Genomic DNA, 26,686 nt, shown 5'->3' on the forward strand with positions numbered 1-26,686 from the left:
CAATAATGAGCATTTGATTAACAAAAAAGTGACAGTGCTTTAGTGAAAGTCTTTTCATAGTAATAAAACTGGAAAGGTATGTTTCTGTATGCACAGTACTTGACTTAAATTCTTTTTTAAATTTTATCTATTGATACCTTGTCATGGATAAGTTCAAGTAAGTAACTGCATCAGCATGTATAGGCTGCAAAGGAACAAGTAAAGGGTTATTCCATGCTGAAAAGAGAAGAAAAGAAACACAATGTTTCTGCTGTGGAGCCTTCCTCCGAAGAAGGCTCCATAGCCCAAATGTATTTCTTTTCTTCTCTTTTCAGCATGGAATAAACCTTTGCTTGTTCCTTGTCATGGATGCCTGGCTTTGCAGTGTTACCATAATTATTAGAGAGGGTTTAGTAGAGTGCATTGAGCCTACACAGATTTGATCAACTAAAATGCTTTTTTATCGTAGCTTCATAAAAAATAATCAAGAACACAAGCAAAAAAAAAAGCCATGTCTAAGGCACCTTTCTGTGTGGAGTTTCCCTTCTGTCGCTTGGATGTTTTCCGAGTGCTATGGTTTTCTCTCGCCTCCCCAAAGACATGTTGGTAAGTTAATTGGCTGCTCTAAATTTTGGCATTTCACAAAGAAGAGAGCCTGGCTCCCCCAGCTCATTAATCTGCCCTGTCAGGCATGATTCCCTGACAAACTGACCCAAAATAATTGGAACAATGTTTCTGATAAAGAAGACGAGGAAAAAGCAAGATTAAGGGTCTTCAAGTCCAGATAAAATGTAGGCTTTAGGAAGGTGATAAATTCAGATCATAATGCATAGGTTTTAAAAATGGATGTGATATCCCTGTTAACAATGAATATCCCTTTATTCCTGGATGCTTACTTTTTTTTACATTTTTGGTTTTGTCAAGTAATTTAACTTTTTTCTCTGCCACAGCCATGATGGATTTGAAATGCAGTGAAAAATCATTTTGTCACATACTGACTCATCACAAAAAATCTCTTTAATCTCTCTCTGTATATACTGTATAACATAGCTTGTAAACAAAAAATACTTTAAATGCTAAATATCTGTTATGGGAGATGTTAAGCTTGTTTTTATGCCACAAATCCTGTGCAACAGAATGCTGCAACAATAGATGATAGACAAATGCATATTCCCACTGAACCTACTCACACAAAACCTGCCCAAAAATATCTGTCTATCCTTGCACATTGCACACATCCCACTTACAGTAGCTCGTCTCCCATAAATTATATGCTCTTGTACTGTATCAGTGGTCTGTCATTGTGCGTTTTGTTTGTTTCTGATCAGATGTGTTGTTTCCTTTCAAGGTAATGAAACTGAAAGGGGGCTAGGATGCCAAACAGTAGTTATGAGGATATCTGATTGTCCAAAGTATTTCATTGTGTTTAGGAAAGAGTGTGGAAATGGAATCAAAACTAAAGAACTAGGTCTATGGCAGTGTCATTTAGTTTCATTGCTTACCATACAGGAAGACAAAAAGTAATTAGAACATGATAATGTTTCCAGGGTAGAAAAAGCACCGCTATGCTTATGTACAGTACTGTACACATCCAAGACATTTTGTGAATACCATAGCAAGAAAATGGTAAATTTCAGCTTTGTTACATAAAACAACACTTTTATGTGTACTAGCTATATTTGTTCAAGAATAGTAAAATGTTAAGCACATATTATTCTGCAAGTCAATGTCTTGAAAGCATGCAGGTCAGATGTTAGCTTTGGCAGTTGTGATCACCTAATTAAGTTCTAGGGAAAATGCTTATTTACAGCATTCAATCAATACAGTAATTGAAAGGTGGGATGAAATGAATTTGAAGCTGCTGAGGCCCCTGTAGAATAGGCCTGATTACTTTTCAGACGCAGGTCACAGTTTAAACTATGGAACATATTGGGACAGTTATCTGTCTGCATCACTTGCATGATAGAAGAATGTTACTAAAGAGTTTTAGTTTATACAGAGAATGCAAATGCAAGAAATATTTTACAGATTAGAATAGGGCCTGTTTTGCTCCTTTTGTTGTTAGTAGCTTAATGATCAAAGGAATGTATCCCACTGTTTCCTGAAGGATCTCAAAGAAGCAACCTCAACATAATAGGGTAGCCTGTTTCTAACATTCCGAAATCTGTGTAAAGAAGCACTTAATATTGTATAGTAAGTCCTTAATGCAGTAACGGTAAGTTCTCTCAACTCCCATGTGGGTTTCTGTCAAATGTACTTGTGCTTTTGAAAATACGGTTGAGAGCAAACTTGTTTTGTGTTACAAATTATTATACTTTTTTAGATCTACGTACATATAATGTGGTTTTAGGAGTTTGAGCATGTTTTGCTGTTGTAACAATGCATTAGTGACAGGAGCCAAAGCAAACACCGGAATAAGTTAAGGCCCTGTCTGAAGGGGCAGAGGTACCGCTGTGAGGCTAGCAAGATCACAAAAAGGGAAAAAGAAAAATGCACCACTTTAAACAGCGGCATCAAGGCTGGACTATCCCTATTTAGCAGGTTCCAAAGTGGAAGAAAAGGGGAGCACGAGGCCAAAACAAAAGAAAACTCAATCTGCCCAGGTGAATCCTCACAGTGGGACAGGAGACAAGGAAATGAAAAGAAGAAAAACGACGGCCTTACGCTCGCGTCACAATCCACTCCAGGATTATCACTGGAATGTTCTCCCCTTGCGGGGGTCTGCTCGTCCCTCCGGGGAGGTGCTCAGAGTGTCAGGGTCCTCACAGCTGCGGCTCATCCTTAATTAGCCAGGACAGCTGTGGTTGCCAAGGCTATGTGTCGCCCTTAATCCAGGGCTCTGCCTCCAAAATGAACACGCCGCTGCGTTATGCCACGCTGTAGAAAATATTGTGGTGCCAGTAGATTGGGTGTGTTATTTCACCACACCACTTCACAGCTTAGTTTGCATGTTGAGGATGTTCCACACTGCAGTTAATGGAACCTTATACAGTACCTACAGTACATCAAACAAAGCATTGCATAAATATAGTTATGTTAGACACATAACTATAAAGTATTTCACAGTGAACATTGGAAAGATTAATCATATTGTACTTACTCCAAAAATAGCTATCAGATTCTTAGCAGGTAGATGGTTTTTGCTATCCATGTATCCAGTACTGTAGATATATGAGGAAAGTATAATTATTTAATTGCACTTGGCTCTGTGTTAGCTGCCTACCTTTTGGTTAAGAATTAAATTTCTTGCCACCTTGTCTATTTATGATGCAGTAACATGGAATATCATATCCTGATAAATCATAAACATTCTTTTCTAACTCTTTAATTAACCATGCCAGCATTTTTGGATTGCTTTGTGGGACTGTGCAGGCAGACATTGTGAATTTGTATGTACATATTTGCCAGAACTAGCATCCTAAAAATTGCCTGTGTAATTGATTTCCAAAGAAACAGATGTTACTGTGTGTCCATGGTATCATATCACACTGTGTGTTTGCAATTGCTTGAAGTTAATCATGCAGCTCCCCATAGCCATGCTTCCAATATCTGTATCCAAACAGTTGTGGCAAATATACATTTCCTAATCATAAGGTTTTGGGTTAAAAGAAAATTGTTCTGTAATTAACCTTGTTTGCATAAATGAATAGAGTCATTATGCTTTCGATGAGCCGTTATGTGGCTGGTATGTTTGTCAATATTAATTATGCCGGGATAAAGCTTAAGAACATTCAGCCTATCTGTTGTGAGTGACTAAGTAAAGTACATTTGTGAAATTAAAGGGGTGCTTTAAAATGTGCCATTGCATTCAAATTGAGTACAGTATAACTGCACAGCAGAGCAAAGCATCCAGCTCTTGAAAGGTGTTCAGTCACTCTGAGTAGAGTGTAAGAGCTTTTAGCATTTTTTTCCTCTAATGTTTTCAATATTTGTTTGATTTGTGTGTGAAGCCATATACTATACATCATCCCATGTAGAACATTGCCGATAATAAAAATAGTTTTTCAAATATTTATTTGAACAGCTCTCCACTCATGTGGGTCTTTAGGAATACACTAGTAACATTCTGTGTCTATCATTAGAAAGCCACTTATTCCTGAACATATACAAATAAGGAGGAACAAAAGTCTTAGGAAGAGCAAACAGAATGACTTTTCTGGTAATAATTCTTTGTCATACTGTATATAGCCAGGTTAATTCAATTCAAGCATTATTGTCCTATTTGGGGAAATTTGTTTTACAGCACACCCCCAACATAACATAACAAGAGACAAACAGACACCATATTAGCAACTGGGTTAAGGGAGCTAAGTCTAGAACAAAAATAAATAAAAAATCAGATATTGATAAATGAAAGATATTGATAGGGTCAACCTTAGCAACACTTTCACTCTCAATAATGAAATAAGAGGCCATGGTTGATAGCTAAAAGAGAATGTACTGTAGGTCATAGAATAAGAAGTGCTCCTTTAAACAAACAATTATGAGAATGTGGAACAGACTTTCCAGCAAGGTGGTTCAGGTACAGTACAAACGCAGGGCTTTTATAAGAACTCTGTGGATAAAACGTTTCACTTTGCGCCTACACTGAATAAGCAAGGTGGGATGATTTGTCTTCTCTCATTTGCAATCCTTCTTACAGTATGTTCCTAGGATCTTATTAATAATCAGGTAAAAAAAACAATATTCTTTTTTTTCCTTAAGATTCACATATTTTGCTACAAATGCACATTCCTACCTACAGTACAATTGTCTATTTCTGCAATTAAGCTGAACTTAATTGAGGAATTAAAGACTATGATGGTGCCGCAACTTGTTCAATAGCTGTTCAAGTCATTTGTTTGTTTGCAGCCTTTTGAATAGTCTCCCTTTCTGAAAAGGTCTTTAAGCTAAGAAGTATTGTGTTTTAAAAAAGGACTAATCTTCTCTACAAAGGATGCATTTTGTTCCTAATCTTAATGAAAAAGTATTGAACCTCTCCTCTTTAAAACTATATTCAGAATTCCACAGAGCTCCCCTGTTAGTTATCCTGTCACACAAAGCAATTTGTTTTAAACACATTTTAAGCTGGAATTGGATATAAAGAAAATAACCAGTAGGTGCAGGTACAGTACCTCACTGTGCCCCTATTACTGTTGTTTTTTATTGGAAATATTAGGTTCCTATAAGTCATGATGATTTTATTGTTCTGTCCTGAGGTCACTAAAGATTTTCAACTGCTTTAAGCTTCATTTATTCAATGGGCACCCTCTGTAAAGCTTACTGAATTGTCTTTTCTTACATCTGAAATAGACAAGATACTAGGGCGAAGAATCCATCAATTTGATAAATGTTGGATTGATCAAAAGCTTTAAAGTTTTACTTAGATTACACCTAGAGGAACCTAAAAGGAGAATGATAATTTGGTATATCTTGGGGTTTGGGGATATTTTTCAAAATAACATCCAGTTGTGAAGCATTTTGTAACAAGGTTAAAATGCTTTCTTTTTTATTAAAATTAGAAAAGAACTGTATATCAATACCGTAGCTTAGTAAACATAATTATTTTTCATTATATTTTATAACATTTGTTTAGACTGGATTGTCTTTTGTTGCAGGAACAATGAATGGTAAATGGGTTAATACTGCATTCCTCACAAATATTTTTATATTCCATTTTGCTTAACAAGTACTAAAAATATTTCGGTATGAGCAGAATGTGTAGGCAGACAAGCTGATACGTGCCAAGGAGGTTAACACAAGTCATCTCTACAAATAGACTATGGGTGTTAAAGATAAAATGAGAGTTGGTGGAAACACAGATAGATAACCCCGACTGATCCAAGTGCATCATATTCTGACGTATGTGATATTCCTAAAAGGTCTGCTATACAGTCAATAGTCTAGTTGTTAGAGCACCATTTTTTCCTCATAGTTGTTGTATAGTACATTGGTTTTATATTTCAACACAGAGGAAGACTCACTAAAGCAAGGACAGACAGTGTGATGATAATTTACTGTCTTAATCAGTGTTTCTGTTCTACAGTTCATAGCCTTTTTAAACATAGGCAAAGGCACTGATTAGTTGAGAGAAACTGAATTCCCCTAACGAGGACAGACTTTGAAGCCTGGTTCACCCTTTGTTTGGTTTGTGACAGCAGCTGTGATTGGTGAGCACTGGAAAGCTGAAAGCTATTTTATTGATTTTGTTCATATTAGAAGTCCTTACGGAGATCACACTGGCTTAAGTTGTGTTCCTTTTCCCCAGGGCTCCTTACCTTGGTCATGTCTCTGATCTAGACCATATTAATCTCTGTCCCTTTGGAGAGATTACATTTGATCTGGCCTTTTTTAATTAAGGATTCAAAACCAACACTCTGCATTCCGTAACTAGTAGAATGTATTTATTTTCATTTAACAAATTCTGCTATGCACATTAATTACCATTGCTTTTAAACTACTGTAATTAGCAGAACTGCTACAACTTGATCGCCTTTCATACTTTTATGTCAAGTTGCAGCTTCAGCATGCATGGAGAGAAAAATAGAACTAGAATAGAAATAGAAGACTTTTTTGTTTAGCCTGAGCAGTGCCCATTTCTTAATGCTTCAAATGAAAGGTTTCCAAGGTTATCACAGCATGTAAGCCAACCAAAGTGGCTGTCACCTCTCCATCGGTTTCAATTTGAATGCTTCAGAGCCAATGTAACTAGAACGTCAAAGTAATCTCCTCTGGCATGCTCTGAATCCATAATATTGAAAATATAAACATGTAAACTTGTCAACCCAGATTACCAATATTTCATGAAATATCAATTTCTTAAGCAGAATAAATGTAGTGACATTACCTTTCACTGTTTCAGTTTTAACAGAATCACACTGAGGTTTTTTTAATGCACCAAAAAAGTACAGTCTTTATGACACAAAAATCTCTAGCCATCTAATAGCAGGGTTCCGCATACTGTACATGTTGATATAAGACAAATTGAATATTTTTATTTAGTCATTTATTTCCAAACATCTTCATCCATACATTTAGTTTTTGCCTCTACCTTTCCTTTCCATCATATAGTGAATCAAGACCAAGAAATTAATGTTTTTCAGAAAGGATCTGTTGAACTCTAGAGGACTTACTGTATAAGGAATTTTTACATTTGCTATGAACTAATCTGAAGACTGTGATGGTAACTATAGATTATTTCTTGAAGATGAGCAAAAGCCAAGACGAGAAAGAGTGCAAGAAAAAACACCAACAAGATCAATTAGCTTGCATTTTCTTATTAACTTTATCGCCAAATTGAAATCTTAATTTTGTAGCACATTAAAAGCAGCTTGGCACAGAATTTAAAATCTGCAGACTGGAACAGTTCAGAGTGGAAACTGTGAAGCTAACTGTTCACACACAAACACTGGTTTTGTACTTTCATAACATTTTGATTTGACAAAACTGAGGTACACGTTTACAACAGAAATATTCTGGTGCCTTTTTCTTTCATTTTTGTAGAAGAGAATATAGTGGAGGCTGCCTGTCAATGAAATGACTCATTGATCTAATTAAACTTTCTCAGACATTCTGTGGCTTTCAGTGAGTTGCTGTTATAGCTTCATGCAGTTTTACACTGATTGATTTGTGCGTAGAAGGCTAAATCCCCTTTTTATGATTAGTTCTATCCGAAATTGGTGTGTTCTTTCCATCAGTGGGACCTCAGCATATCAATGAAATGAGTAGCTTCAGGCAGTACTAGTTTGACAGGTCTAGCAGTCTGGCATGCTGATGTTGACTAGTCAAGTGAGATGAAGTGTAGCCAGACAGACTGCAAACCTGGTTTGGGTGTTGCTGCAGATTGAAGATGAAGCAGGAAGTTTGAGGATGTGAAAAATGGGAACAACAAAAAGAGAAGGCAGAGAAGACAATTAAACCTATTGGTCTGAAACAAAAAAGTTATCAAATTGCTCTTGCTTGAAAATGTTTTCCTTTTCACAGGCAATGATTTCAAGCATTCTGGAAAAATGAATGTTATTCACCAGCATGATGCTAATATTTAGACTACATTTTCTTCCTACTGTTTTAGGGTTATCATCATCTTTTCTTATTATTACCCATTTTCTAACTCTTTCACAGACCTCCAATATATGTAGGTTAATGATTGCAAAAGCTTTAATAAATGCACTCCTTTACCTTTTTCCAGAGAACCAAAAGTTAGCAGCCTGAAGACACAATTAATCTAAACTTTCTATTAACCAAGATATAAACTATTTGATAATACCAAACTTCTCATATAAACATTTATTACAGGAGTCAACTCGTATTAGGATAAAAGCAGAGTAAAGTGTAATATACCTTGATAAGTTAATATAAAATTCATTGAAAATATAACAAAGCAACCTAACCGTTTGGTACAATTATGATCCAACCACAGGCAAACTTCTAAAATAATGCACAAATTAAGGCACACTGGTGGTACACTTAGTTTTTTTTCTGCTGGTTTCTGTAACAGTTTCTGCTCCAATTCACACAAAATTCAGAGCTCTGGGAATTCCCTACCATATAATAATAGATTTTCTGTATTATTACATGGCTGAGCATTACAGAAGAGAAACGCAATGTAAATTGAAATTTGCATGACATTTAAATATTTCTTGTATCATTCAAATGGTTAAAAAAGGTTTGTATGTGAGAAGTAACATGGATAGACTTTTTAAAGCTGAATTAAAACCTTTGAGTTGTAAAGGTGACTTTGATGGTGACTTTTTTTATTATATCAGAAAAACAGCTACTGTATAAACAAGTGCAAGAGGTACTGGGGATAATGGAATTAATGGTATTAAGAGTTTTTACTCTTGAAGATCCTTTTGAGGTCACTGTACTATCCATAAGGGAGTAGATTTTCATACAACTCATAAGAAGTTGGATTGGTGCTTCACAGTTATGTGGGACTGAAGTGAGACAGACATTAGTCTAGGAGTCACACCATCTGTCTTTGCTTAGAAATATTGTTTCAATATTCTTTTAAACAGTTCACACTCCCTTTCATTTGGTGATCTGTAAATCTGTTAGTCTGACAACTGTTTAAAGTTTAACAACAAATTAAGTGCACACCTGTCTTCAAGTTTGTACTTTTTGTTTTAGAAGTAATACTGTAGTCTTCTGCTAATTCCTTAACCCAGTACATACAGTATGTCTTAAATATGAGCTTCACTGCATAGCATAGCATTTTTTTTTTCAAAATGAAATAGGTTTTCTGGTTATGAAAACTTGTTTTAATATTTTATTATCAAAATAATATAATATTATTTAATATAATAATATCAGAGAGTGAGAATTTAATATAATTTTCTCCAAATAATGACCCATTTTGAATACTTCTTTGAATGGATTTGTATTATGAAATGAAAAAGGTATTTTATCTAAAAGCAAGAGAATCTTGGGAAATAATTTACATGTAGCTTTATGATTTTTAAGTACCAGCTTCCTGTAGAAGAGGAAATCCTTTCAAACCTTCAATATTTGTGATTCAGATGTAATTTAATTCATAATCTCAGTTCAGGTGGAGAACAGCTACTCTTTCATATCAAGAATCTACCATATGCTATGGTGAATATTAGTATTCAAAATGCTAAGTAAAAGTAATCTGCTTGTTGTTGTGATTGGGAAATACAATTTCTTTACAGTTACCTTTGGGAAAATAACATGCTCTTTGAAAATCTATTAACAAACCCTTGGCAACTTATTGCCTTTTTATTAAATTTTCAGGTGCTGTTCCTTCTCTCCCACAATGTACGGTATCTCGATTTTTTTCCCTTTTACTTTGTTGCACACATCCATAGAAGTATGCAAAGGAAATGGCTGCAACATAAATTCCAATAACTCTTCAGCTATATTTTCTCCCCCCCCCCACCCCTGATAAAAAAGAACTTGTAAAATAATTCACACTTTCATTTCACTTTAAGTATCTTTCACACTGGGTTTTTGTATTCTCATTCCATTTTTTTTCGGATGTATATATAGTAGAGTATACCGTGTGTGTTGATTAAATATTTGGAGGCTGCAGCTTTAAAACCGTTTACAACAAAAATAATCGACAGCAAAGAAGTATGCAGTGAATTCCGTATAATGCTTTTTGCAGAAAATGATACAGTACAGAGATACAGCTTTCCACAAATATAGAAAAGAGAAATAGAAATAAAAACATTGTTCTAAGCAATAGATTTTGTCTTCTTCCTCATGGATAGAATAGATTGTAATTCCCCTCACTTGCTAAACATTATTATTTCCATTTTTGTTATCGTTGATTAGACTGTGGACAGATTTTTCCAAAATAAACGTCAGTCTGTCTACAAATTTGAATATATACAGTACATTAATTACTTAAAGTTTTAGGAAACCTCTCAACTGCAAGGTGAACATGAGGAGAACAGTTTGAAATGACATACCTGTATTTGACCTCTCATGCTCATCTATACACATACTGAGTTTGCTGGAAACTGATTGCTTCCCTCAACCCTCAAAAGACAGTTCTACTCCGGTGTTTTTTTTTCAACTTAGTTCAGTGCTTTTGAAACACAGATGATAAGATCATTAGAATTTATTGAATTCATCTTTGGTCTTCAAGTGGCACTACTACCTTCTAAAAAATAGTAAAGAAAGGAATGGGGATTGTGATGATTTAATCTGACACTCTAGTGATGTGCTTCTAATTCAAATCAAATTAGGTTGTACTTGTCACACATAATGTGACTAGTATATATTTTTTATTCTTTTGCAATTCATCTTTTTTTTTTAATATAATACTGCTTCTCAGGTGAAGAGAAAATCCTACTATATATAACAGACATTTATTTCTTTATTAAATAGAATGGAAATACTTAAACTAAATGTCTAACAGAACCTAAACATATATTTAGAACCTAATAATATTTTATGTAGTAACTTAAAATCACAGAACCTAAAACTGAATTTCTTGTAGAGGTACTTTAAGTTTTTTGGGTAAGGAGGGATAAATTGTGAGGTACAACTCTAGTTCTGCTTTAAGAATTATGACACACAAAAAAGTAAAAAAAAAAAACATTTACAAGTGCCCACCATCTCCAGCTCAGTGTATTCAAGACTGAGCTCCCTGTAATTCACATTCTGGTCAAGCCTTCACTTAATTTTGAATGCCCTATGACCCTGAACATAGCAAAAGTGTTCTCCACCAAGACTACTGAGAACCTTGGTGCTGTCATTGTCGACCACAACCTCACGTTCACACGCTACATCTCACCTGTGCCTCACCCCTGCAGATTCCTTCTGTACAACATCCGAAAGGTCTGCCTGTTCCTGACCACACACTGAACTTTGACCTCTTCCCAGAGATTGCTGGACTACTGCAACTCCCTTCTGCCAAGACTCCTTTTATCAGCAGATCATGTTTCCTCCCTCCAAGTCTCTCTACATTTGCTGTCCACAAAAGATTCCTTTAGTGGTTCACATATTTTCTTGAAGAAGTGGCTAGTCGTAATTTAGGGTTAACTTTGGCGCTTTTGAAATATTTCCTTAACGTTTTATTGTCAATTTAGTTAGAATCAGATTCACACTGTGAAATCTTGTTCTAACTGCTAGTTTATGTAGTTTGTTTTTTAAAAGGAATCACTTAATAGTAATAATAAAAAAGATCTGTTTTATTGTTAAAAAATATATATTTTGATGGGTGGATAAATCATATTAAAAAGAGGTTAAATGAATTCCCTGAGCAGCTCATAAAATTGAAAGTCCCCATCTGGAATATGGAACGAGTGTCTTATCCTTGATGCTGGCAGTTTGATTCAAGGCTGTGCCCATTTTGTTGGCCATGGCCTAAGCTCAGTGTGGTGCTGAGAGCTGCCAAGTCTGTGTGGATAGTTGCAGCCGGTAGATTTTGGCCTTCTGCACACCAGTGACCCCTTCTCATATGCCAGGTGCCTCTGGGAATGAACATCGTCACCTAAGAGCTTGATTCGCCCTTGGGTAAAGTCTCTAGCTTGACTGTGTTCCAGAATCGCAGGGTGCATCCAAAAAGGAGAATGGCTTGGCAGTATACATGTTCTGGAAAAAAAATGTCTCCTCCTGTTTCCCAGGCTGAATAAGAACTGGCTGTACTACACTGGAGGGAACGTGACAGTTTTAAATATTTTTTTTTTGGTTCTACATTTAAATAGAAAAAAAATTGTCTTGTACTATAGTAAAGAAGAAATTGCAGTACAGTGTATGCATGTATTTTGCTTGGTAGTAATTGCCTTTCAATAGTGTTCCTGAAGCAGCACTGGATAATTAATTAAATTAATTTATAGATTCTGCATGTGTTGCATGGCGTGTGTTACTTTTCTGTCGATATTCCATGTACTCTGACACAGAACCAGTTTTTATAAATCTACAGATTTGTGTAGCCCCTGATAATGGCTCATTTCCCTGCTTGGGAACAAATCTGAAAAAAATACATGGTAATCTCATTTCATGTGCACCTGTTTGTCTCTTGTGGTTAGGTTTCATCAAGCGAACAATCAAAATCATGTCATCAATGCAACTAGCTGTTTTTCTCTATAGGATCATTTAGAAGCATTATATTTCAAAAAAGGTTTAACAATTATTTATTTTTATCTTTCATATCAAAGGAATAATGTCATTTTATTCAGCTATGGAGATTGCAAGCTGTCTCCTCTGTATACACACATCATGTTCAGTGATTTCACCAGTTATCAACACTATAGGCACATTATGTCAGTCAGTAAAAAAAAATTAAATGTCTTTAGAAAAGACACTGGAATAATTAAGTTCATATACTGAGAATGTTTTTATGTCATTTTGATTAATCATTCACGAATGACAGTGGTACTTTTTAATGATTACTGTATGTTGCATAGGTGGTAAATCACCTCAAGTGATTGCATGTAAGTTATGATGTGATTTAATCTGTTGAATGATAAACCTGGTGAAAATCAAGAAAGAAAAGCACAGAATGGAACTGATATGCTATGATTGTTGAGAGAACACTTTATTGCCATCAGTATGTAACTAAGAGCACTGCTGTTCACTGTCTGGGGTGATCGCAACCAGGAACTTCCAACCTGACAAGATGTTCAAGCCAAACACAGCTTACCAATGATAGGTCAGTAAGTGTTATGGTCTACCCATGTGCCTCTGAAGATTGATCACATCCTGGGACTTCACTTTCTACACTTAAGCAAAAGCCTTTCAAAAATCAGAATATACCATTTGAGTATTTGCTTGTTCTAAGAACTTTATTATAAGTTATTTAAGCACGATTTGGCTTTTATGTTGACTGTCTTCTAGAATGTTATCAAATTGATGATCTTTTAGTTTGGTTTCAGTTATCACATTTATAAATGTAACATGTAAGAGGAGTAAGAATTAGTTTGTAGAAATTGCTACCCATTTTATAGATAGGTGCTGCATATCAGTTTTCCAGTAAAAGGGTATTACCCCTGAACTAAGTGACTGTTAGAATTGTTTTGTTAATGGTCTATGACTAATCTCTTTTGTATTCTTGAGTCCAGTAGGTAGAATACCATATGTTTTTGGAGAATGGTTTATCTCCCTGTACCTACATGTACTTAATGCTCCTAGGTCCTATAATACCTCTGCCTCGTTTATGGAAATATCATTTAGTACAGAATGTTTCCTTGCCTCAGCTGTTGATTTCTGCCTTGGTTAACGCCTGAGTAAAATGTTCTTTTAATAAATACTGTAATAACAACCATTTCGTTGTCATTGTCTGAAAATTCGCTATTTTTTATCTCTAAGACACTTTGCGTCAAAAGTAAAATATAGAAATATTTGTTATTGTTGGATAAACAGGAGCCAAGAGGCAGATGAAAACGGTATAATTCATTCTTATAATGATATGATTTCTGGACAAAAGAGATCAATATGCATGGCAGCGTATGTTGTGCTGAGATAACTGGAGCAACAGGGGGATGCAGAATATCATTGAGGTGAAGAAAAGGCAAGTGTCATTAATAATTAATGGAGAATGATTCCCCATAGATCCTTGGACATTCTATTCACAGTTTCTGACCACTTCCAGCTGTGGTGCCGATTTCTTTCACAGAGATGTATAATACTTGATTAATCTGAATCATTGTAAATTAATGTTCATCTCTCCTTTGTGCATGTCTGAATAAGGCCAGGAATGCAAAACAAATGAACGTTTTTAACACAATGTTTTAGCTTTTAAATTATTTTTTAATACATCACATACAGTAATTATATACACAATTGTAGATTTTTGTATAAAGTTTTAAAATAAGATGCTTATCATAGAACTGCAGAGTGAAGTTTTCTGGAAGCTACTTGCTATTCAGGTGTGTTTGCCATCATATTACATTAGTGCCTCCACCTCACCTAGTGCCTCAAAGATCAAGAGGCAGCCCACCAGATTGACCATCAGATTACAGGCAGTTACTTGCTCTAACTGAGACCTGTGCTGTGTGTTTCCTAGGCTCAGCTTTAATGAAGAAACGTCAAACCTGCTAACAATCTCACCAAAGGGGACACAATACCCTGAAGACCAAGCATGGGGTCACCATGGAAACCACTTCTTTTCCTGTCAATCATCAGTGGCCTTTCAGGTAGGAAACCAGTTCACTCATATTTGTGGAATAGGCTACAACGGATTTTTTTAAATTTATTTCAAGAGGAATGGAAGGTTTTAAACACCAAGTAATACCAAAGGGACCATAGCTCGGCTCACATTTGTGACCTTTTAAGCAGTTTTAAGATTTTGTTATTTTTATAATTCCACAAGCATCTGAAACAATCTTCTGGGAACTATTAAAAGTAGAAGTCAGAGTAGTAGAAGTTTTTGTTTTGCTGTTTTCTTGTAGCAAACATTTCTAGTTTTTTGTGTGTTTTTGCTGACTTGTAGTGTATTTTGCATTGCATGAAAGTTAAACAATAATAATAAAAATACATGTGAAAATCATTTAAATTTTTACACCAATAATCACAATAAGCATTTTTATGGAATGTTACAGAAGTAAAGCTGATTATCATTATAATCTATTCAGTTTTGTATAATGGAAGACTAAATGTTTCAGGGAATCTTGGTCGAATGATTTTTAACTTTCAATACAAAAATAGTATTGCTATTTATTTCTGCGCTAAATGAGAAATCCTGTAACTGTTTGAACTGTTAATGGGACTCATATGGCTAGAATAAACATATTAATCCATGTCAAGAGCTATTTCATTATCTTTTTTCATTTACTGGAGCCTGTAGACCAAAACATAGAAGAGTTAAGTGAAGTATGATTACAGAGCATTTCTTGTAATGACTGGAATTAGGATTTTGGTTTGAGCTTGCAAAAGGCGTTGTACGCACAAAACAAGTGTAAAATTCCTACATGCATGTCATGGGGGTGTGAATATTAGCACTAGTTGTTTAATAAAGCTGCAAATCATAATCAAATGGTCACCTTTTATACTGTATGCAAAGTTACCTGTGGTCACTAACAAAAGTCTGACCAAGTCAGAACAAAAATAAACTCTATATTTTCAGAATGTATTTTTGCTCTTGTATAGTTGATTCTTAAATGAGTCACTTTTCATAATAATTTTAAAACATTAAAGGTTAATAAAACAATCTACTCTGCTAGCTGAAAATAATCTACATAATATCAGATATGAAAATAATAACAGAATAAATAGAACTCATAAACCCCTCAGCATTACATAGGTTTTAAATTTTAACCTGTGTAACCTAAAGGGTTGTTCTTTGTTCCCTGCAAACTGCACACTATCCTTATTTAATCGTTAAGTCCCTGGTTGTATTAGTCCAAGAGAACCCCGAATGAGATGTGTGGGCTTGTCTTCATATGTTGCCCCTAGTCAGCTGTTATCAAACACTTCCTTCCAACTTCATGCGCCATGTGCAATTAATCACAATGAAATTTAATTTTCATCTGTCTGCAGGGGGTCACTAGTTTTTTGTGCCTTCTTTTTTTTGTCATGTTTTGAATAAATAACAAGGGAAGGTGCTAGAAATGGAATGTTTCCATCTGAGACTTCTGCCGAGATTTAAAATTAATCTGTCGATTGGACTAGAAGAGATAGTTCACTGCCCTAGGAGAATTAGCCCGCTAGTGAGCACAGTGTGTGGTGTATTTGCAGTTCGAACAAATGTCAAAGACATCTTAACAGTAAGGATCCTGGATAGGGGGTATAGTGTTATCTTTGTCACCTCTTTTTTTGTGTGGCAGCAATAATAGTTATGCTGAAACAAGACCAATCCATATTTTATTTTAATACCAACTAAAATATTAACTGTTTCCAGGAAAGCCACAGATCATAAGGCTTCATATATGGAATTAAATCTGTCCCTTAATCCAATACAAAAAATAGTTCTTGCCTTAAAACAAAAGGGTTTGGTCCTATAGCCTGAACTATTACTTACTGTTTGTCTCAGTGGAACCCAGTGAGTACTATGGTATGAAAATAAGTTAAAGTATTGAGGTTATGCTGATCAGAAAACCAAAGAAAGAACATTGATTTTATTTTGAAAAAAGGAGACAGAATAGGAAAAGTGCAAAACAAAATTGACTTTTCCTTTATAATGAGTTTAGAATTTAGAATTTTATGGTTAAACTGATTTAATGTTCAAACTGAGCATTCAGTCACATAATTACGACACATGCTTTTAGCACTCTTTCTTGAAATCTAAACAAAGGGGAACATTTTTCAAAATATGTCCACTAGCCTTCTGACATGAATTCTCCCGCATGCCTTGTAGCTCTGTGCATTAGCATAAAGTACTGACCAGAATCAGCATTTAACCTCATTTCTCTTTGTGTTTGTTTTCACTGTTAGAGCAGCACTGAGCCTGGCTATGATTCATTGTAAAGCACTGTACATCAAGAATGAGAATGAGCTCTCAATATCAAATGCTGATATAATCACAAGTCAGGGAGCTAAAAACAACTAGAACTTTTTGCCGTACTTATCATGTTTCTGTATGCAGCACTGGATACAGAACTGGACACTGGATGGACTGTCATTTATGGTCTGCTGCAGAACTGGTTAATGATAAACATTTTTCTTCTGTGGTTGCTGAATAAGGTCTAAATTTTCCGCATCCTAGATTTATGATTGTATTGTTATTTTCTTATAAAGTACCATTTCTTATAATGATATATACTGTAAGAAAAGTAATAAAAAGTGAGCTCATTGCGTTTCAAATGCAATAAAAAATCTGAAAAAGGCATAGAAAAAAGTAGAAAGTGTGCTTGTCCTTGAATTGCAGCTAAAGTGTTTGGACTGTATATTCATATAATCCTTTGCTATCATTTTCTCTTTATTGAAAGCACCAATATGATTCACAAATAGACTTTATCTCAATTTATTTTTTAAGCAAGTCTGATGTTTCAGATCTCCTAAGCTAACAATCAGACTTAGTTTATTTGTTTTTCATCTTCACTGCACCATTTATAAGTATATTTCACTATCCCGTATTAATGGCCAGAGTGAAATTCTATGGCTCCATTTATTTGGTAAGATTGACTGTCACTCTTTATTTCATTTGGTCACCCCATAATAGTGAAACTCATTGCTGAAAAGCAAATTCATTAAAAGCTTTCACAGACCTGAAAACAAATGTAATTTATGGGCCTTTGACAATCCTGTATGCTGCAGTAGTGTCTTGAATGCCCTTGATCCCCAATGACAGGTTCACTGTAACTTACTGCCTGTGTTTAAAATAAAAACAGCTTGACTGTCTTAAAAGAATCTATTCTTGAATGCCAATATAATTGAAGAGGTAGGCTTTTTAGTGGAGTGCATCTGATAGTTAATTTAAAACCGCTATGGTCATGCAATCTACAGCAAGTTAAAATGTTGCTATAAGGCATATGTCGGGTCATTTTAATATTTATCCATTCCCTTAACTGCACATAATCATTGAGTACAAAGACGACAGATTTTGGACATTTTACTTTGAATAATAAAATTAATTTGGAAAAGTATTGGAGAGCAATATCCTGCCAACACAACTACTATACATACAACCCTACAGTACCAATGTATCCTTATCTCAGGCAATAAGCGAAACATTCCAGCTCTTGGCCCTTGTTTCTGACATTGCTTTGCAAAGCTGTCAAGCTGAAGTTGCACATTTGTGTCTCTGCTTGCCATTCCAGAAATAAGGTAAAGGAGCTTAATTTCTCTTTTTGCTTGCTAAAATTTAAAATCTGATTACATACCAAAGTTGTGGAATACATAGAGCTGGTTGAACCACATCTTGCATATTATTTCTTGTTCAGCAAAGAAAAGAGACAGGTCAGCAAGTGCATGATAGGAGGAGACAATAGCTCTTATAATGCAGAATCACGGAATGGAATAAAAAAGAATGTATTCAAATTCAGAGTAAAGCCACATGCCTTTTAAATTCAAACATGAACAAACCAAGGCAGAGGAACTAAACCGTTCACCTGACAGCAAGAATACAGTATGTGGATGTATTCGAGTATATCAAGTTTCCAATTCATGCTTGAATCCAGTATTAATCCATTTGTTATCATGCAAACCAAGCAAATTATTTTGGCTTATAGATTAATTTGGACTAGACTCATTTTTGTTCTCTTTCATTGCTGACTATAGGCTGAACTGTATATCAGAGCTGCTGAAGGCATCTGTGGGAATTAGTGTACTACACTCCGCCTCCTCTGAGGATATAATAACTACACTTCCCACAGATTGTCTTCTTTTGCTGTCTCATGGCTGTAGGCAGAATGTAGATTTTCTTCCTCTCTTGAGACTTTTGAGTGCATGTGCATCCACTTACACTAAAACTATTTAGTCTCTAGAAACTGATGATTGCATTTTGCACACTTCAATTCTGTACCTCCAACTTCTGAGAACTTTATTGAGACTACTTTGGCGGTGCCGGGTGGATTTTGTTTGTTAGAAAACATGGTTTCTGCAGAGCTGAATTGGTCTGCAGTCTCTTTGTGGCAAAGAAAGCATTCCCCTTCCCCTCTCACTCTGTACCAACTGTCCTTCTTTGTGTTCAGGTTCTCTCAGATACCACTTCTACTCTTTGACTTCTTTACTGGCCTTTTGGCTGGGTGAAGCACTTGTACTGTATGTCCTCTTTTCTCTCACTTTCACAATGTTCACTGGCAGTGGTTCCTGTGCTGGAGCCCAGTTTTTCTTTCATCCAATCAGTGCGTGTCCACGCGATTGTGGACCTACTGTCTAGGTTGTAGCAGTGCTAGCCTCCCATTACCCCCCATGTTGCCTCCTGTCTGCCATTTATGCTGAAGCTAACTAGTTTACCATGTACAACTTCACAGTTTCCCCAAAAGGGTGTAACAATGCGTTAAGCTCTTTTTCAGTGTCCATAGGATCTACGGCAACTGACACTGGTGTACAGCACAAGACCCATTTATTGTCAATGCTACTGTGACCTACAGTAGCTTGTGTTAGCTTGGGTTAAGTTCTTATTGGCGGTGACCATTTTTCTAAAGTAAAAATAATGTCTGGTTATGAATGTAAACCTGGTTCCCTGAAAGAGAAAAGTGGCCACTAATCATTTACTGTAGGTATTTTGTGAGCTCAACATAGCTTAACAAGCAAAAGAAGAACATACTGTACTGTGTGTATTTATCATAATCTTGCATACACTGCATTACCACACATCCCATAAGATGTACAGTTCAGTCTACCTGTGAGCTAACCTGGATTGTGCACCAATGGTGCCATCTTTCAGGGAGCAAGGATTACATCCAAAAATGGACTGTTTAATTATATTCTGGTTTATATTCTATAGTACATTAAACATGTTTACTTATATTAAGCCCTTCATTTTGTATATGAAAATACAATTCAAAAGTAATTAAGTTGCTTTACCCTGAAGGGTAATCCTTATCGAATTATTTATTTGAACAAATGCTTTTTTTCATATTTTTCTAAGCATATTATTAGCATGTTATATCAACTGCTGCTGATTTGTGTCTGTTGTGTAGCATTTGATATTTTGTCTTTGTATGAAGAATATAGTTGATCGTTTTATGGATGCTGGAATGAAATATCTAGTTTAGTATAAAAAAATGTATAATGGAGTTATTTTTTCATAGTATGGGGGAAACAATTAAACTCCTACTGTATATTCTGTATTTATGCATAATGTGTTTATTACATCTGAAAAATGAAGTATGGGTAATAACATGATCAAATTTATGTTCAATCAGACTAAAAGTGATGGTTGCAATCAAAACTGGGAAATACTATTGAAATTATTTATATTCTGTATGAGTTCCATATAATATATAGCAGTACTGTGTTTAGAACAGCCTGTGATGTACTGTAAGAATAGTCATTTAAGTACTTTTGCAGGCAATCTAAGCAAGAGTCAAGGAACAATTGACTTGCTGTATTTGAAATTCTATGAATAATTTAACTCTCTGGTGCTGAAATATGCATTTTGTTTTTACTCTTAAAGTTAATCCTAGAAGAAGATGATGAAACAGAATCAGATACATACTGGGAAGGACAAGAGGTTCATTTCAAAAATGAAAAACAAAGTATGTGGTTGTCTGTAGTCTTAAGTTTCACTTCTTTTCACTTTTCACTTCTGACCTTGCTGATTAGACACCGTAAATAAGTCTTTGCTTGAGTGACTCAGAAACCTTTCAATTAACTTTCAATATGTCCTTTGAAATCAGACCGTTTCTAATGCATGGAAAAATGGCTGTAGTTTTGTGATTTAAAGCTGGCCTTTATATCATGTTTAAGTTTAGTTCTATTCAACTGTAATGTTTTTTTAAGTAACGTTTTAAAATAATTTTAACAAATAGAAAGATTTGGTCATCTCCTGTTCTGTGTTTTTATTAGATTCGTAAAAAAAATGTTCACTGTTCTTCAACATACTATTTTACTTTTCCAACACGTTTTACTTCTTGCAAAAATGTTTAAAAAAGTAATATTTTCACACTACTGAAGAACTTCATTTGTACTTGAATTCTGATTTCTAAGCAGCATTATATTGTAATAAAGTGTGAACGTAGATGTGCTTTGCATGGATATAGCTTAATCACACTGAAGTGGACTATGATATTGTCTTCAACATGTTCTGCCTAGAAACCAAATTAGAACAATTTTGTCTGATCAATGCCTTGATTGAGAATCAATCCAAGGTCTGTCTTTCAGTCTGATTAATGCACACACAAAATCATAAAAAATGCTTCTGTGTTTTTTTTTTAAAAATTTAATGTGAAGCTCAGGCAAGGTATATTATTTACAGGGTAGTTGAAAAGTAATTCCACTGGTTGATAGAGTAAAGATGTAAAATAAGCATACCAGTCCTTAGTTTTCTAGTATAAAGCTATGGAATCAAAGAGCTGGTGAATTAGTACAATGTCTTACAGTATATTCTTTTTATATTGAAGTGAAAATCAAAAGAAAAGGATAAGTATTGCAGTACTGCTTGAATAATTCCATTTTAATTTACAGCTGAGACAGTTCTTTAGTTACCTGTACAGGTTCAAAAAAACACTACTGAATGAGAGACTGATGATGTTGTGAAACTTCGTGGAAAATGATAAAAGAAGTTAAAAAACTAGTGTGAACCAATCTAAATACTGTTGCAGTTTCTCCAATTGGGATTACATAAAAAAATATCCTGTAATCTAAATGGGCTTTGTTTGACCTTGCATCATGTGAGTGCGCAAAGAGTTCTCTGAAGGAATCACCATGACTCAGGCCTGAACATGGAGTTTTGGCAAATGTAATATATTAAAATGTTATATAATATAAAATGTTTTTTTTTCTTTTTGTGCATCATTCAACAACCATTTTCTGATACAGAGGGCCCTGATGTACAGTAGTAGAAACTCAATATTTGAATAGTTTTTGAAAAAATGAATTACTTTAGGTGCAGTCAAACTAAATCACTTCAATGCTGCAATACATGTAGTGGACAAATTAAGTTTTGATTTCCCTTGTAGAACTGATCTTGCATGATTTCCCATAAAGCTCCTTCAGAGTCTGGAGGGAAACAAAATTCATCTTTTTTGGCCGTAATGTAGTCTAGGATTTGCAAAATTACACTTTATAAATGGATAAAAACCCAGTTGTTCGAACATTACTAAATAATTTTAGATGGAATGAGATGTACAGTAAATTATCCTATGGTATGGGTTTGGGTTAATTTTCAGGGTAATGTCAAGATTAGTTTTAATCAAGATAATTTTTTGTTAGTGATATACTATATACTGTAGTAGAGGATGATTTCATTTACTGTATAGTTTGTCACTGTAATAATTTCATGTATTAACACCATTAATGCAAATACATGTTTTTTGTAAACGAGACCAATAAGAAATACAATTTAATTGATTCCATTTATCCCTTTTTCTTGATTTGATAAGCTATGCTTATACTGTATTTTATAGTGGCAACCATAGCAACCAGATTCAGCTGTGACTTTAAATAATTTTCCCTCCTTGAAATTTTTGAATAGAGGTACACTGACAACTAAATAAAATATACAGTGCAACATTTAGATGAGGATTCAAAGGACAAATAGAAGAGAAACTGAATGTTTCAGTTTCTGAGAGCTTATCCATAAAATTAATCAAATTATAAAGCAGACACTGAAAATTTATACATATACTGTATGCAAAATATTTTGGTTCACTATGTGAGCAATGAAGTCAGAAATCCAGTTTAATTAAAATGATTTTAGTCTCCAGCTGTGCTAATTTTCTGTACCCCATGATGCCTGTCATTGTCTTGTTGCCAGACCTCTAAAGGTTATCAGTTGATTGTAACAGCAGAGCATTCAAGGTATTCTTCTGAAATCAATATAAAAATTTACATTTGATTTACATAGTTTTCAGTCCCTAATAATACCATTCACATGAGGCATATTCATCATTTCTTTTAACTGACAAAACTTATTTCCAAGGTCACCTTGCATACTTGGAGAGAAAATTCAGTGTTTACTTCACAAAGCCATTTAAATGTGTTGCTCTTTAAACTAATGGTTTATAGAACCTGTTACTACCATCCCTCTTTTTGCCCATTTTAAAATGACTTTTTCATCAAACACTTTAACAGTTTTACTATGTCTGACTTAATTTGATAGGTGATTTTAAAGGTAAGAACTAGTTTTCTTTCTAGCAGAAAAACCTTTACTAATTATATAGACCCTCACTATCTTGTGGATGAAATCACTTATGCAATTATTTTTGTTTGCTTAATATTACAAATGTTGTTTTGGACCTTTTTCTAGAACAAAAAAAGAGCTGAAATGGAGTCAAGAGCTCTGAAGGTCCTTGATTGCCATTTTATATAATTTTTGGTCTGAAAATCTTAAAAATGTTTAGTCTTTTCTTAACATTGTGCTGAGCTGCTAACATTTAATATGAGTTTTGCAATCCTGTACGACTTCCAAATATTGAAAAAGAATTTGCAAGAAGACTTTGCAAATTGTCAAAGTGTAAAGACAGAATTCTGTTCTGTCTCAAACCTACTGTATTTGGCAATGTTTAAAATACAAAGTGATTTGTGCATTATAAACAGGAATGTTTGGTACACAGAATTATCTTTCAAGCCAGTAAGTGGCTTCAGGTCTCTCTCCATCATATGGCACATCACAAGAAATGGATCATTTTATTGATGGAGTTTTTGTATACAGATTTTGATTACATGCTTGGGTGTATTTTTGATTAATTGATTAATGATTAAAGTCATCAGTGAACATGATACGCTTGAGTGACTTTCACTGTTGCATATGCACTACAGTAAGTCAGATCATAAGTGTGTTGAGTAGGCACAGTTGATGAGGTGATTTAACCTGTTGATTGAAAAACACAGAAAGATTCCATGCTTAGCAAGAAAAAGATACCTTTGTGCCACTAGAATGTTAGAGCAGCACTTTAGGTGGACTTACCAGAGGTGGGATCATGCCCACCTAAGTGATGAATCAAGGTAAAGTGAAGATCAGGAGTCGGCAAACATGCAATTTTTGGCATACAATTAGATGTTTAATGGTCCTCACAATGGGAGTCTAATAGGCCACAAAGAAATTAAGTTAAAAAACAATAAAAACTATGCTTAAATGTTTTGTAATTCTCTACAACATGCTACCTAATGAGGGCTCTTTGATGTAGAATTAAATGACACACTGGGTATATCAACTGCATCTGGGTTCACCAACTGCATCTATTTTAGTGGGGCTAGCCTTTCTACTGTAGCTTTTGCAGGAAAGCTCGCAATCCATGCCGCTGATCAACTTTTTCACACTTAATTGTGAAGTCAAACGCTGTAAAACTATGGCATGCTTTTGGCATGCTTGTGGATTGTCTTAATGCAATCAAGATCTGTTGTCAGAAAAAGGTCAAAACTACCCCGAACTGCATGATGAAAAATGGGATGCAAAACTAATGTTTCTAGTCGACATCACCACGCATATAAATGAACTCAACCTCCATCTGCAAAGTGTACATCAAACTGTTGAAATGTGGAAGGCTTTTCTTGCAAAACTTGCCTTTTTTTTTTGAGACACCTCATCTTTCCGTGCCAGAACTGGTATCGGGATTTTCTATCAGATTTCAGGATTCCCAGCTTTTTGACCCAACGCTTTCTTTTCTGATTAAAGCAGACAGATACTGTATGTTACCAGCGATATGGATTTTTTGGAACTTCAAAAGCATCTTAATGAAATCACCTAGAGATGTTAAATTTCCTGATTTTGATGAGAGTGTTTTGTGAGTTTTTTCACGGCTAAGGTAGATAGATAGATCATGATGGAATATTGCAATTGCTTTTTAATGTGCAATATACATTATACAAACTGCACTATGACCACCACTCTGTTAGTTGTGGTTGAGCACACCAAAAAAATCTACCCAGCAAGATGTGTGACCATAACCTCCGTTTAAGCAGTGGAGCTTCAGTTAGATTTTCAGAATGAGTTAATACTGAATAACCATTGGCCAAATTATTAAATACCTATAGAAAATATAAAAAAAATCTGTAGAGATAATAGGAACCAGTGTAAGAGTGTAAGACCAAATATGTGAAAACAATAAAACATGAAAAATACCTTAATGCAATTTTTTCCAGTATAGGAAAAAATAGTCCTATAATTATGTTCAAGCTTTACAATGCTAACAGTTCTATGGTAATTTGGGAATTAGAAAAGTAAATAAAAAAGTAATGACAGTCAAGTGCAGCATTAACTTAACAGTGAAATTTCCAAATTAACTGTTCTTTATACAAAATACTTTAAAAAAGCTGAACAGACATGAGCTGTAATTGGAAGTAAAAAAAGTTATTTATAATGGATCCTACTAGACTGGCAGCTCATTAGTGTCTGTTTTTAAATATTCATTGCTCATAAAGAAGGTTCAAATATAGCCTTTATTACAGCCAAATAAGAAAGAAATTTAAAATATGCTGAAGTATTTATTTTATGTAATTAGAGCTCCTTTATATCAATGCCAGTCAATAAGCATTTTTTTCTCTGTTCTTTGAAGAGATAAGCAGTATTAATAATTTAATTCAGAAGAGGAAAATTCATTAACAAGAAATATGTTTATATGCCTATTGAAATAAAAGTTGTAATTGCTTTATAACATGAACATTTATGTTACTTTCGTGTGTTTTGACAAATAAGTTGTTAAAATGTACATAACATTAAGATTTTTAAAGCATTTGAATGTGGTCACTTGTTGTAAAACCCCAGATTTATTTAACAGTCCTCCAAATTATGTCACCAAAGAGGATATATACAATACTTCCACGAGAAATTAATTAGTTTTCATCCTTGAACCTCTGCTTTTGTGGCAAACTTTACGTAGAGGAAACACCCCAGATTTTCTTGACACAATGGTGTAAACATTACTATGTTAGAGATATTGTGAAGTCTCGGGCTTTCTAAAATTCACTGCGCTATCGTAAAGATTTAGATGTGTCCAATATGTATTGTTAGTGAAAAGTTAGATTTAGACCACATATTTTCTGGTGGTTGCAAAGCAACAGTGTTATTTGTTACGTTGGGCATTTACGCAAAACAGGAATTCTGGGTAGAACATGCAGGCATCTATGAACATACTGTATAGAAAGCATAACTGGCGTATATACTGTAAATGAGTAGTATAGAATTGTTTCAAGCTGGCAATACTTGGAGAATTGCCATCAGTGAGTTAATGTGAACATGATGGACAAAATGTAAAATTTATTTATAGCAATTTTAATGTATCTGAACCTTCGAAGTGTCTTATTTACATGTTTGGCTAAAAATATTCTAAAATGTAAAGTATTTTTGATATCTGTTTTTTTTCTCATTCCTATACTATATCTTACAGGCCTATGCCTATAAAGGAACTTTAATACTTTAATCTTGCACTTTCCCCAGACCTATTCAGTACAACGTACTGTATATAGTACTTAAAAAATTGATTCCTTTAGGGCACAGACTCACTTTGTAGGACTATCTTGACTCATTTAAAATATGGTAATGAGGCATATTAGTAGTACGAGTAGTAAACAAGGATTGTTTTCTCAGCAGAGCTATAAATATTGTGCTTTTGAACTTTAATGTATGCATCTTGAAGTTCCATTTCTTTAGTATAATGATTGACCAGACTGAATATTTGTACCTTTGCTGTGCATGGCTTTTCTCTAGATCCTTAGTTCAATCACGTTAATGAGCAGCTTCTTTCGTTTTCCCAGTGAAACGTGACTTGTTTCA

At 34.6% G+C, this 26,686-nt stretch overlaps 1 protein-coding gene across 5 annotated transcripts in view; it reads left to right on the top strand.

Moving 5' to 3' along the window:
• cntn5 (contactin 5) overlaps positions 1–26,686 on the top strand; it is a 199,297-nt gene that overhangs the window by 61,765 nt on the left and 110,846 nt on the right. For all 5 annotated transcript variants that reach the window (XM_088639030.1, XM_088639027.1, XM_088639029.1 and 2 more), the window contains exon 2: positions 14,435–14,564. In XM_088639030.1, coding sequence (XP_088495156.1) covers positions 14,510–14,564 — 55 coding nt within the window. In that variant the 5' untranslated portion in view covers positions 14,435–14,509. The remainder of the gene's footprint in view (positions 1–14,434; positions 14,565–26,686) is intronic.

The sequence above is a fragment of the Lepisosteus platostomus genome, chromosome 7 (genome assembly GCF_059453375.1).
Source record: "Lepisosteus platostomus isolate fLepPlt1 chromosome 7, fLepPlt1.hap1, whole genome shotgun sequence".
In the NCBI taxonomy this organism is placed as follows: Eukaryota; Metazoa; Chordata; class Actinopteri; order Semionotiformes; family Lepisosteidae; genus Lepisosteus; species Lepisosteus platostomus.